The sequence below is a fragment of the Astatotilapia calliptera genome, chromosome 4, assembly GCF_900246225.1.
Source record: "Astatotilapia calliptera chromosome 4, fAstCal1.2, whole genome shotgun sequence".
In the NCBI taxonomy this organism is placed as follows: domain Eukaryota; kingdom Metazoa; phylum Chordata; class Actinopteri; order Cichliformes; family Cichlidae; genus Astatotilapia; species Astatotilapia calliptera.
In genome coordinates, this window is record NC_039305.1 from 13972514 (window position 1) to 13986918 (window position 14405).

The 14405-nt window shown below is 38.6% G+C and overlaps 1 protein-coding gene across 1 annotated transcript; it reads right to left on the reverse strand.

The window, feature by feature from the left end:
- Positions 1–484: 484 nt before the first annotated feature.
- On the reverse strand, positions 485–13937 carry LOC113020725 (arf-GAP with dual PH domain-containing protein 1-like). The gene is made up of 11 exons (XM_026164928.1): positions 13565–13937; positions 11734–11864; positions 11199–11290; positions 9358–9440; positions 4710–4822; positions 4360–4506; positions 3956–4039; positions 3455–3517; positions 3267–3338; positions 2745–2973; positions 485–1644 (listed from the first exon to the last, which is right to left on the reverse strand). Exons 1-11 carry the CDS (start codon positions 13653–13655, stop codon positions 1616–1618), a joined length of 1134 nt encoding a protein of 377 aa, XP_026020713.1. The 5' UTR covers positions 13656–13937; the 3' UTR covers positions 485–1615.
- Positions 13938–14405: the final 468 nt, after the last annotated feature.

Genomic DNA, 14405 nt, shown 5'->3' on the forward strand with positions numbered 1-14405 from the left:
TTGTGCCTTTTTAAATGCTTCAATAATTTAAATCATTTTTTCTATAGCAAAAAGCAACAAAATGCTATTTTGTGATGTCAGGTACAAGAATTGGACTGAAAATGGGTGAAAATGCAGCCAATCTCCAGAAAACAATAACAGAAAACCTGGAGAACTAATCCTCAAGACCACCTTAAAAACAAGAAAGTCTGGGTCTTTGGAAGTAGATTAAAAGGAAATGACCGATGACTCAAAACCTTTGCACAGTACTGCATGTATGTGTTTTCTGTACATTCGTATATAAATTGGGTATATAGTGCCATGTTTTCTTAACATTTTGAGCAGTATGTCACCTTTAATCGATTAACAGTATTTAACTTATAATTAATATAAGAATCACAGATGACATTTTATATACTGTTGCTTAGAAAGACTCCATCTCAGTCACAGAAACCACATACTGTACTGCACTTACTGTACATGCCCATGTTTCTTTCTTTTAGCCTTGAAGTTAAGAGTATTGTTTATTTGGTTTACTACTTTTCAGTGTGTAACTTCTTTCTTGTAACTTAAAACTACAATAAAAAAAATATGTATACATCATATTTCTCTTACACAAATTCTCTTCTTGGACAGTTACACAATACAAAGCATGCAATTACAGATCACTGAGCGCAGCAGAGAGCATGTGCGTGTTCACGCTGATTGACGTCAGCTCTTCAGGTTTGAACAAATTGTGCGACAGTCCAATGACAGTAGTGCTCAAACCTTGTTGTGCCTTTTTCCTAGGGCTGCTTTCACAAATCACTTAAAGTGTAGACCAGCAATCACTGGTTTGATGAAGTTAAGCTGCTGGAGCCTTTTTTAGTCTAAAGCCTTTCCTATGTCTCCCTCTGCTGGATAATAACTCATGACATAAAGGAAATATTTAAATAGTTGTGTATATATAGAAGAAGCAGTAAGGCTAGGCAGTACTTAGTTGTTACATTGATTACATCTGTGCTAACAAAAAAAAAAGCAAAAATTGTTTATTCTACCTGTGTGGCACATAGAAAATTAGACAGTTTAAAAAAAATAAATACATTCAGAATTACACATATTTTTACAGAAAGTCTAATATAAAATAATGTATGTATACCACCTTAATGATGTTAACATGCAGTTTTATGTCAGATAAATCTGTTTTGGTCTGCATATAATTGGTCAGAAGTTTGCAGTTCATACATCTGAAATGTAATCTTGTTACTGATGACAGAACACTACACTGAAATCTCGTGAGCAGCAGCCGTTCTAACTCCAAGTTTACAGACACACACACATCTGCACATTCAGTGTAAATGTCCTGTTTCAAGTATGAAAGTAAGTCAGACCACATAGCAGATGAGTTAGCTAACATTCATGGCTCCCCACGAAACGTGTCTGGCACATCATGTAGGTGAGGCTGACGAAGACGACAGGCAGAGACAAAAGGGTAACTGCTGGAATGCCAAATAATCAAAGCTGTGTCACCGTGAGGCTGTTTTCTATGTGAGCCTTCAGTTTTCGTAAGTGCTTCTATTACAAGATGTCAAGGTTTTTTTCTTCTTCCAGCGGCAGTTTCTATATTCCTCACCCTGCACCAAGTTCTTCGTCCTCATCACGGTTTGTGCTTAAAATATGCCTCCACTGTAGAAAAGGAGAAAGAAAATAGAGCCACATGAGTTAAGAAAATAGTGGCACGTTCTTCTATGTATTAAAAAACGATTTACAGTATTGTGCAAAAATCTTGAGCCACTCCTTATTTCTTTATATTTTGCTTCCAAGGACCCGACTTTGTTTCATTCTTTCTAAAGATCTTCTTTTGACATCAGCTGCTTTTTCACTCACTTTAAGTCCAGGTCTTGTTCTTGACCTGAAGAATATCTTATGTTTTGTTTCGCGAAACCATTCAAGACTAACCTGTTACTCTTTCAAGCATTATAAGGCATTTAGGACATGAGCCGGTGCTGTCTCTGCACATAACAGACTAGAACCAATTTAAAATTTGTTACTTTCTTTTGTTGAATCTTAACAAATGCCAAAGATAACACAGTTTGACAGGTACAAAATAGTATTTATGTACTAATAAGGTGATTCCCAAAGAGCTTTGAGCTAAAAAGTGTACACAACAGTGTAAGTTTCTACAACCAAGCTCTGTCATGGTTTTCAGCCAGTTGTGTGTCAGATTTTGTCAAAATTGGTGGAAATATGAGCCTTGCATCAGATTGGCGATCTGTCCAGGGTGTACCCTGACTCTTGCCCTATACCTGCTCCAGTCCACCCACAACCCTAATAAGGATGAGCAGAAAAGGATGTTTGGATGGATGGACGATGGAATTATGAACACAGAAAAGTATCTGATTTTGATCCACTGTGCAATACTATCTAGAAATTGTCAGATTGGCAGCAGCTTCATTTTTCACTGCAAGTGCAGTAAAAGCATACCTTTGATAGAAAACACACAATGGGACAGTATCAGCCATGGATTGGCCTCCCCAGAGCCCGGAGGTCAACGTTACTGAATCAGTGTGAGATCATCTCAACAAAGAATGGAACAAAAGCCAGCCAACATCCAAAGAAGAGCTTTGAACATCCTTAAAGAAGCATTGAGAACAATTCCTGATAACTATTTACACAGCACTTTTTTGTATCTTTGCACATTTCCTAGCAAAATATTAAAAAATGAGGGGTGGCTCGAGACTTTTGCACAGCACTGTATGTGTTTTGTAATTTTTTTTTATTTTAACCTGCATACTCCTGAGGCAGCATTGGTCTGTTAATAACTGTAAGGAAAGCAGTGATCCATTCTTTCTGCTCCACTTCGGTCTCACATGCAAAGAGGAACTTCCTATCTGGGGTCACTATTGTTATTCCAAATGGCCAATGGTAACCCTGGATAGTGGAAGGGAGGTTGGGAAGCACAATGTAGCCATTTTCCTGACTACCGATGAAGACCTCACCACGTGCATAGGCATCCTACAAGCAGAGAGAGAAGCAGTTTTAATGTATGTAATGTAGTTTTATGTACCTGAATCAAACTTAAATTCAGAAGAGTTAATGGATATGGAAATTGCTTCATTAAAGTATAAAAACACACAAAACGTGTGAATAAAATCAAAGGCGCTGTGCTAAAGGCTACTTGCACAAATTCTGGGTCGTGGTCTCTTAAAAACAAGAATTGACTGTAGAGAAACATCACAGCACCATCTGCTGGTCACAGTGTGTAATTAAAATTATTTTCATATGTTTTACTGGTGAAACTTTACTACCAGTGGATCCTTGAAATACAAGAGCCTCCTGTCATCAATCGTAAACCACCTCTTCTTGAAGCCCTCTGTGTGCTGCAGGACAGAAAACAAGACATCGAAGTCATCTTGACGGCATCACTGTGATTTTTTTATTTTATTTTTCTCCTGTGCTATATGATCGGCAATTTATCTACACAAAACAAAATCACCTTTGGACCAGTCTTCTCCATGTAGCCCTCTTTTAGGTAGTTTCTGGTTACCTTTGGCAGCAGCTGCACAAAGAAAAAGAAACATACTCAATCATTTCAGGAAAACGTTTGATTTGTTGTTCGTTTCTTTTTTAACTGTATATGTGCGCATGCTTATATTAAACTGACTACTGGTTTGCAGTTAAACCACATTGAGAAGTTGTTGTGATTTAGTGTTTTACATAAATAAAACTGAATTGAATTGAATTTGACATTTTAGAAATAAATACAGTTTACCGAGCTGTACTGAAGTTAAAAACACCTGCAAAAGGTTTAAATTAAACCTCTACATGAGCTTAAATCATGAGTACAGCAACCAGATTGAAGCACAAAAGATGCCATTATTGTGTGCAATATTACCTTCATAATGACAAGTTCAAAAGAAAAGGAAAAACTTGTCTTCAGCCACCTTAGTTGTAGCTGCCTTCATGCAGGAGCCCATATATGAGAGCACTTACTCACCTCAGAGTTTAGAGCTAGAGGAAAAGCCACCTGCAGGTAGCGCAATCGAGCTGCTCTGATCCCATTGAACCAGTCCACTATTTCCTTAAGAGAAGGACATAAGGAAGTATAATGGCTAAGTTACACATTATCATGTCATTTAAACCATTGGTCCCATCCCCAATTAATTCCACTAACAAGGTAACTTCTTAAAAATGCTTTGTAAGAAAACCATCTGAAACTAAGCTATTGGCAAATATATTGGTCACTATTTTTAATTAAACAGATCCCTGTGATGCTCTTACTAAAGTAAATTTGTTACATGTTGAATTGTAATTGCCAACCTTTTCCTCTAGAGGGACACATTAACTTTCCCAAGCTCACGATTTCCCATCTGAAACACCAAACGGGGCATGTCAACTCACCTTTCCATCCTCGTGGTAAACAAAGACATTCCTAGTGCTGTTGTCCTTTAAGTAGGTTATCTGCAGGCCATGGGCAGTGCCCATTTTGGATGGCTGGAAAGTGGCATTCAAAGTATTGATCTTCATAATCGCTTTAGGCTCTTTGGCCTGCAGAAAGTAAAGACTTTTTGTTAAACATTCTCGCCATTATCAAGGCTGTTTTTGCACATTATTAACCAATTGTAGACTAGGAGATAACCACATTTGCCAAAACACACAGGCTCCTTATTTATACAACTTCATATATTACAAAGAGAAAAATCAGGACATGTATGAAGTGATAGAGTGTAAGCAAAACAGACAGAACTCACGTCATGCTTGTTAAAGTATTTAAGCACACCCTCTCGCTCGGACAGAATAAATTTTCGGCTTAGGTATTGTCCATTGTCTCTGCCACGTTTCCACAGAAACCCTTCTCTGTAGCCTGCCAGGAGGAGAGAAACACAGGTTGGGGGTGAAAGCAAAACAACTTTTATTAATGCTGAAAATCTCAGACACACATCTAAGAAATGTCCACAAATAAACAAACTGTTATTAACTTGATAATCAGATAGATAAATGTGCACTGGGTGATTTAGAGCAAGAAGAAAACTGTCACTTTTAAGGCTGATCCATTTACATTATAAAACAATGATAGCCTCTCTGCATATACTGTAGCATTGGCATTTGTTTTGGACCTTTGTTTCTGACCCTGTTCAGTGTTCAGTTCCCATCGCTTATGTTCATGCTATGTTTCAAATAAAATCTAAAATTATATGGTTTAATTTGCTTTGCCAGGTTAACTCCTACTATTTTGATATATTTAGACAGAAATTGTTCTGAAGAGTTGCAGCAATTGCACAATACACAAAGCTTTTATATCCACTTGCCATTAAAAAAAAAAAAAATTGACTCATGCCGCCTTACACTCATGGCTGACACTTTAATTCCAGAAAGCAAGTACGGAAATCCCTAAACCCACATTGTCTTGCTAAATAGGTTTAAACTAATCCAAATGCTAAAGAAAACATAAGTTATATTATTGCACAACCACGTCTTGTGGTTACTCATCCGGTGAATTAAACGCCTATTACACAATCGCTTGAAGAGCTAACCAGTAACAACATTGGTGGAGGCCACTGAAAGACATACTGATGACCTTGTGCTTGTGTGTGTACCCTTTTAGTATTTGTGACCACTGTTCTAAGAACCTCAGTAATGGCTTTTACTATACATAAATAATTAAGCTTCTACTGATCTACAAGCCTGAAAATTACTGAAACAAATATGCTAGCACACACACTAAGCACGTTTGTTTCATAGCTGTAACTGAACAATCGGGAGCAGTGAATGACTCCACTTATTTTTAGTCATACCTAAATAATCATGTCAATCATTCACCTATTTTCTCCTCCCCACAAACACATAGACACACACACAGTAGTAGATGGTCCTATTCTTGACCATGGCCACACACAAAACCGTAATAACATTATTCTCATACAGACAATTAAAACTGAAACACTAAGGAAATATAAAATGCACCCAAATAACAGAGAGCTAGATCCTGATGCTGAAGTTGATACGAAATCAAAAAGCACTTGGGTATTGTTCCTCAGCTGTTACTCTACCAACACTGTGATGCTACAACGCAATCGCCATAGTCACACGTGAACTACAAAGTTTCCCCATTTTTACATGTAGCACTCAAAAGGCTAATTAGGCAGCCAAGTGTTTAAGGGTGCATACTACGTGAGCAAATGGTCTTAATCAAAATTAAATGGAAATCTGACTGGATATGAATAGCTGCATGTGTTCCTAGTAATATATTACATTGATTCGTCAGAAACAACGAAAACTACTTCCCCCGCAAGAAACTGTACCAAAAAAAAAAAAAAAAAAGCACCTCAGTTAATTGCTGCTGCTGCATGAGGTTAAATACATTGCTATAGAGGCCAGAGGCTTCAAAATAAGAGGAGGATGTGCCAGAAATTTATACAGTAAATTACAGTACCTAGAATTATGGTACACCTGCATCTTTCTTCACTTTCCTACTTAAATATGCATTTTGAGTCACAAATAGAACCTGTTGCTGTGGCTGAGCAATAGCTTCATCAATAATTTATGAACCTGAACCTGTTTTCTTCCACCTCTGGGATGGGGTCAAACCTTCCACAACGACAGAACAGAGGAGAAGAAGAGAAATGATTCACTGAGATAACAGAAAGTTAAAGATTTGCAAACACTTGGAAGAGCAAAGGGAGTTTCGGATGGCAGTGTCCGTCTCTCTCCAGATCCTGCACAGATGAATACTGCATGTTTTGGCATAAAATCTATGTGCGCTGTTGTATACAATGCTCATGCACAAAAGAGGGCATTCTTCCTCCACGGCAGGCACGCATATTCACATGCTCTAAACCTCTGCACAGCACAACACAAGGGAGCATTGACAGAGAGACAAAGTTTGACTGTCATGAGACTATGATAACAGGGCTTTATATTCTCTACCTGCAACTGAGAAGACTTTTAGTTTCTGCATGCAAACATCCATATGTGTGCCAGGATCTTAGCCCAGACTCAAATCTGCGGTCTACATTTTAAATATGTTCAGCTGACCTGACTAACACGAGACCAGAGCAATTAGTTACAAACCTTCCTGCTTGCCTTGCACATCTACTCTGCAGCACTAACAATACAACGCACAATACACTTCAGATTGTATATTGGCACACAACAAAAGCAAATCTTAAGCTTTATGCTAATTTTTAAATGCACGAGGTTCCTCAGAGACACCCAGTGACAACCTCATACGACTTAGTTAAAAGGGAACTGTGTTGATTTTACCCATCACATTCTGCTTCCTCATCATGTGGACTACAGCATGTGAACCTACCATCTGTGATGCTGCCCTACTACAAATTCTAAGACACAATCGCACACACACACCTTCTGAAGGTGTGGTTTTGAGTAACAAAGTATTGTATTATATAATGTACAATTTTTTTTTAAACTGCTTTCTGTCGGGTTGAACAAAATTTAACTTGCCTTGTTTCCTGTTTTCCAAACAGACGTTACCAGGGGAAGCAGTCTTTCAAGCTTGATAGTATGTATGGTTTGTGACCATCATTTCTTATCTGGGTAACATATACACACGTCTGACAGCTTCCCATTTCCTCAGACTTTGCTCAACTCTGAGTAGTTGCTAAAGAGAAGAGTGGATTTCTCAGAACTTAGCAGCATTGTAACATTGTGGGGTAGGCCTATCCTTTATGTGTGGCTCTTTTAAATAAGATCCTATGAATAGGTATGAACACACAACACAAGATCCCCATTGCCCTGAAAAACAAGACAGCCTGCTCTGGAAAAAAAGGTCTAATCACAATAAAAATACTTCAAATTACTCCGTTCTACTAAATCATTTATCTCAAAGAGTGCCGGGTTAACTATTCACACATTAACCTCAACTTTTTGCCCATTTTCAGCACTTATATTCTGTATCTAAACATTTCATACAGTGTCCAAAAAAGTTGTAAATATTAAAATAAATAATAATTTATTGTCATTAATACAACTACGCCTATCTTTTTGGCACCGAGTTTGGTGAAAACCATACATGCAGTGTGTATAAAGGTCTTAAAACAATATATAAATAAATAGTTACCAACAGTTCAGACATTGGTTAGAAAGAATAAAGATGTATAAAGATAACAATCGAATAACTGGAGTTTTGTTTTTATATAAATAAAGTTTCTCCTGTCATCGGTGTTAAATATATCATCTGCTTTAAATATCTTAAAGTGCATTTTATTGCTTTTAGCATGGATTCAATTCAAATACATTTTCTGTTTGCTATTTTATTTAGGTTTTGTGAATCGACTGCATACTGCCCTTGCGACTGTAGAAAAAAAGCAATTTTTATGCCATGATTTAAACAGCATAGGGATTTTCTGCTACACACCCAGCGATGCAATGCACCTCATTTTACAATCATGGCCATTGTGCAACTCAACAGACGATACTGACGATATGAAATGAGAACTCTAAATGTAACGTCCACTAATGAGGGTGTGTCCATATTATTCAGAGAAGTGAATAAGAGAAGATTGTTTTGGAAACGCTACATAATCTTCGCATCATAATCTTAGCTGTGTCATACATTCGTGCATGCGAAAATCACAATAGTCATAACAGGCAGACTCATAGTAGTCCAGTCTTGGCATTTGCACACTCATTGCCAGTCAGTGGCAGAGGCGTCCGTTATTGATTAACTGAGTCTGGTTTCCACTGGTGCTTCTTTGTCTCTTATGAGACTGCATTGGGCAATTAGCCAGACGTCCATTATGAAAGGGACATGATTCAGCACAAAAGGCATGGATAAGTGTTCACACATTAAGTTTGAGTTTAGATAAACTAAAATGAGAAAAGGGTGTTTTGGTAATTAGTGAGAAACGAGAATAAAAAGGATCTGTAGGGCAGAAAAAGACCGTTTTCTTCACTTGATGACATACCCTCATTGTCTCTGCAACATAAGCCATGCTGACACACCATCTATCTCTAAACAGCTGACTAATTGGGCTGGGCTATGTAAATGAGCACTGGGTGATGGTGCCTGGTGGACCATGACTATTTATTTCCTATTACACCCTTTGATGCCATTACCAAGTCACATAGTACCTCCTGCAACAACAGCACCTGCCAACATCTCACCAATTAAGCTGATATATCTCATTTCTGTTTTTATGCCCTTCAATTATTTTCTTTATTCCCAAATTCCTGAATTATTACTTGAAGTGGAGGTGGTAAAGTGGCGTGTTTTCTGTCCTCGATCCTTGTTTGGGTTAATAGATGACGCTTTCTCGCTGATTCAATCAACACTGAATGGGTGGTGCAGCGTAAGACGCAGAAATACATCTTCTTTTGGTCATGTAAAAGGGTATAACTATATGCATATAACTGTGCACAGGTATGTTGTATTCTTACCTGCCGAGTAGGGTTCCTGCTTTTCCACGCACAAAAACTCCTTCCTCTCGTACTTGGCTCGGATCCACTGATCCCGCAGGACCCTGCAGAACGGAGGCTGTTAGACACTCAGCTCTGCCTGGGTTTGATGTTTACTTCATGCCTCAGCTAATTTGTTGTAAACATCTCATTAACTTGCGCAGATGCCGACCCTCGTGGATTCATTTTGTGCAAACATCTATCAAATACAACCTCATCATCTTGTAATTATCATTTGTGTCTCCCTTGTCCTGTTTCAAACATAATAACGATTAGATGGTGTGTGATGTTCTTTAGCGTCATATTCTTCTCCTTTTTTCCATTTTCTGTATTTTTTGGTTCCCTTAATAATAATAATCATAATAATTGCACTTGTATGCATCTTCTCAGTATGTTCAAACTGCTGCGGTATTACTGTGTGTGCAGCTCTTCACTGTAGTAAATGGATCTGCCTTTTTCATCCCTATTTTCTTCACTCATCAGTCACCCCTCCAAAACACAACACATGCCCGTTTAGACTTTCTGACATGACAGGTCACTGTGGTGCTGTTCAAAATTGTTATTTATATCGCTGAACAGTTAAGAAGAAACCCTCGTGCTGAATTGCTGCTTCCTGTTCATACTACAGGAACTGGGCATTCTTATCAATGTCATCCTGCCAAACCAAAACCACTTGTTAATGAAGACATCCATTTTCCCAACAGCTGCAGGCTTAAAGGCACCATTGCTAATATTTACTGCATAAAATAACAATTAATTTAGAGCATATATAGAGAGAAATTTACTAGTTTTAATAGTTTTCAATACTTATTACTAAAAACAAAAACAGTTTCTGTCATATCCCACTGCTTTGTGCTTATCCATGTTGCAGTCATAATAAGAAAATGGAAACCTTCTTTCAATTTAAAAGGTTTTACATATCAAGACATAATAAAAAATAATCTGGTCCTTAGCCTGTGTTAAAATGATCATCATCACCCCTTTGTCACTGTGCTCGACTGTTGGTTTGGTGTGTTTGTGCTGAGGTGCTGCGTTTATTTTTTTTTACCAAACATAGTTCTTGGCATTATGGCCAGACTTTTGACTTTTGGTTTCATCTGTCCAAAAGGCATTGTTCAGGAAGATTTCTGGTATGCTCAGATGCAACTTTGCAAACATAAGCCATGAAGGCGGCATCAAGGCGACCCTTCTAAAGTGCCATATTTCTTTTGTTTTTCTAATTTTCTACTGTCATGTACTTTAACATTTAACATGGTTGGCAAGAGGTCTTACAATGTTTTCCACTTGTGAAGAATCTTTCTCACTCTAGGAAGATGGACTTGAAATTGTTGGAAAATGACCTCATAACCCTTTCCAGACTAGTGGGCAGCAACAATTGCTTCTATAACATCACTGCAAATGCCTTTCATCTTGGGCATTGTGTCAGTGCGTATCTGAATGATCCAGAACAACAAGCTGCCAAAACTTCTTTGTTTGAGGTGCTCACACTTACTGATGATCAATCAATCAAGTTCATTTGATTAGTAGAACCTGTGTGCTACCTTCCCTCTCAATCCCTAAGGTTATACTTTCATACGGCTTCTGCAATTTGGCTTAATCTTTGTTAAATATACAATGGCACAGTGCAGTATGTCGTGTATTGTAGCTTGTCTGAGGTTGTATTTACCAAATTTCAAGATTTGCTGAGGAACATAATATTTTTTTATTATGTACTAATGTGTAAAACCTTCGAAGTGAAAGAGGGTGTACTTTCTTTACATTTTGACTGCGTATTTAGAGGTGACTCAAACATAAAGTGGAACAAAAGAGGATGGATTACTTACGTGCAATCCTTGAAGGTGGGGCAGTAGTAAAAGGCAGGAACTAGCTGTTCATATATGGCTTTGGCAGCATTGTTACCAACAGAGTCCATAAACTGTGGAGGAGGGGAAAAAACATTCACTCTATAAGGAATATCTGTTTGTGTTCACAGCTTTCTGTAGATATTCAAAATGCTGTGCTTGGAGCTCAGTGTTAGTTTGGCTGACTCTTTGCCCAAAGTTTGACTGCTGCACTTTTGTGTCTTCGTATTTAAAATTGAGGATGCTGCTCAGCACGCAGAGAAGTATACACAGACACGCCTTTGCATAAGTACACAAAGAAGCTGGTTGTGTCCGTCAGCTGCTGGCCCATTTCTTTTAGTCCAAGCTTAATTCATATAGATGACCTTTATTATTTTTTCAAGCAGAGATGCAGGGGGAAGTGTGGGAGACAGAAAGATAGCTGCTCATAGATGCTTGAGAGAGATGGGTGCAGATGTGATTTCAAGCCTGATTGCTGATCCCCACTTACTAGAGGATCTCCTACTGGGTTTCTCACCTCCAACTCAGAAGGGGTCCAGGGATCCAGAATAAGAGATTTGACCTTGCTGATCTGAGCAATGTTTCGATGGAGGCCTGAGCAGCTGTGACACACAAACACGCCAAGGGTGTACGATGCCCACTCTGGGCCTGTAATGCAGGATAAAGAGGTATATGACCACACACACACAAAATATTTTACCTTACGTAACTGCCACACTGAAAAATTCCTGACAGACACTAATGGTTCCAAATAGTAACTGGGAAAAGTGGTTATCACAGGCAAATAGAACAACCATTGCTGTAGTTGATTAAGATTTCAAATAAACACAAATATGTTACAAATGTCGCCTGAGAAAGAACAGAAATCAGCACAGGCAGAAGCATAACAAGATTAAGACAAGCCAACGATAAAAGCTTGGTTGTTTCTCGGTCATTCTGCCTCTTCGTCTTTAACATAAGCAGATGATCAGCGCACAGCATAAATAGATTTCCACATATGCTCACTATAGTATACACAGGAAGTTACTAGTGCGCAATAAGCTTGTTTCTAGGACCTAAATTTAGGCAGCCTAAATCTTCAGTATTTATATCAAGACCCCGTGTTTTTAATAAGCGTCTGTATGCAGGAATAGATACATAAATACACATCACATTCACCTTTAACATGAATGCTTAAGCAAAGGTTTAAAAGTTGAAAAGCAGGGAAAGAAAAAACTTCACAAAGTTTTATGTATACCACACACTCTTCTTTTTTTTTTTTAACTCATGCAGTATGACAAGCTGCACTAAATGTTTTTAAATTTAGTACAGAGAACAAACGCTGAGCAGGGTTATAATACAGTGAAGGTGTGAGGAGATGCAGATATATTTCGAAGTTTAATTTTTAGCGTCATTGCACTGACCAGCGTGAGGCTATATTATACCTGCCATTGTGGTTATTTTGTAACTGAACCGCAGAACTGGGGCAACAAGATTGGTGTCAGCATTCAGCAGCCAGCCTTTAAACCGTCTCTGAGGAAGGCAAAGCCGCACACATGCAAGAGAGCATGAGAACAAAGAGCTCGATTACTTCCTCGAGCATAATTTAAAAACTGTGCACATGCGAAACCGTGTATCTGTAACACTGAGACAAGATGCTGCCGCGTGGTTAGCAAGTCCCACGCCGACTCACCCTCTCGGTCTAACACTGAAGTCATTCTACACAGAAAGTGTAATGCACGCAGAGCCTAAAAATGTATGAGTGTGTTCAAAACTTAGAGCTGAAAGAAAGGACTCCAAGAGAACTGCAGCCGTGTTTATTACTGGTATTTTAATATGATGCTCTCATGTGCTTGTCGCCTTCCACACAAGAGAATCTTGAAGGCTGCAGAGTAGATAAGTGAAAGTAAATTTCACAAGCAACACCTTTTTGAAAATGCATGCATGCTCTCATATACTGAGCTGCAGATTTGATTAATGTTAAACAACTAGGTGTGTTCCTCAGGGTGTGTGACCACATGTCTGCAAGCTGAAGAAGAAAACCAACCACGTACATAAACACCCATTTGGCTACTTAGCATGAACAGTAAAAATAATAATAATAAAAAAATTTTTTTACTGAAACTACTGAAAACCTCCGACTGACAGTATTGGTTGTTGTTGTTGTTTTTTTATCAGAACTCACAAACGTATTGCATCAGTGTGAAAATCTTCATTGTGTCAACTATCGCACAGGTGTCATAACTGCCCGAGAAGAGAAACTAAAGCAGTTACGTTCGTGTGTCTCAGTTGGGATTGCCACAGAATGTATGAACACTCTTAAAACTGGATGTCCAGCATCTGAGAGTGACTCCACTCCTCCAGCCTACCTGCAGCTCCACAGTCGGCACAGTTCCCATTCCCAGGTTTGTCCAGAAGCGCTTTCACACGCTGTCTGATCATTTCGTGATCGGAGGTCATTTAAGTTTAACCTATTTCGCTCCGACGCCTGATCAACCCCTAAAATCCTCCAGCAGTCTTGCATAGAAAGTAGCCCAGATACTGTGGCCGGACGAACTGAAGTAAATTCGCAGGGCGTCAGAGCGCGCTTGGCCAAACAGGAGCGGTGTCGAATTTAGGTGGTGCCTCGATGAGAAGAAGAAAAAAAATGAAGCACGTTCAGCGTTGTGTAGATGCTTTAACACTGAAACAGCAAATGCAAACACAACTCTTCTTTGTTTATTTGGAGGGAGACCTCCAGTGGTCATAATGGAGACTTACGCAGAGTGGAACCACCCATATTTGACCTCTTCCTCGCTATTTCACTTCACTACAAAATGTAGTCTGCCAGATCAGTCATTCAAATCTACTAACAAACTCGGCAGGACCGGTCACACAGAAAAGAACAATTTAGATCAAGGTTTGATTAATTTAAATATGCTAGGGACAAACTGATTTTAATGTGTATAATAACTGCATTTCTTTTAGATCTGTTCCATTAGACTGTACAGAGGTACATTGTAAGCTGACTCACTGGCACAGTTTACTGGACATCCTCATTAATAAAATTCGTTTCACCGCACCATTTCCTGTTAAAGAAGATTAAGACTGCATGAAATTTACTATAATCGTGATAGAAAATTTCATGGGAAAAGGGAAATATGTGAAGAAGGAGCCTATTTTTTACAAACCCATCCAACTATACCAGGAATTATATGCTGAAAGGAGGTA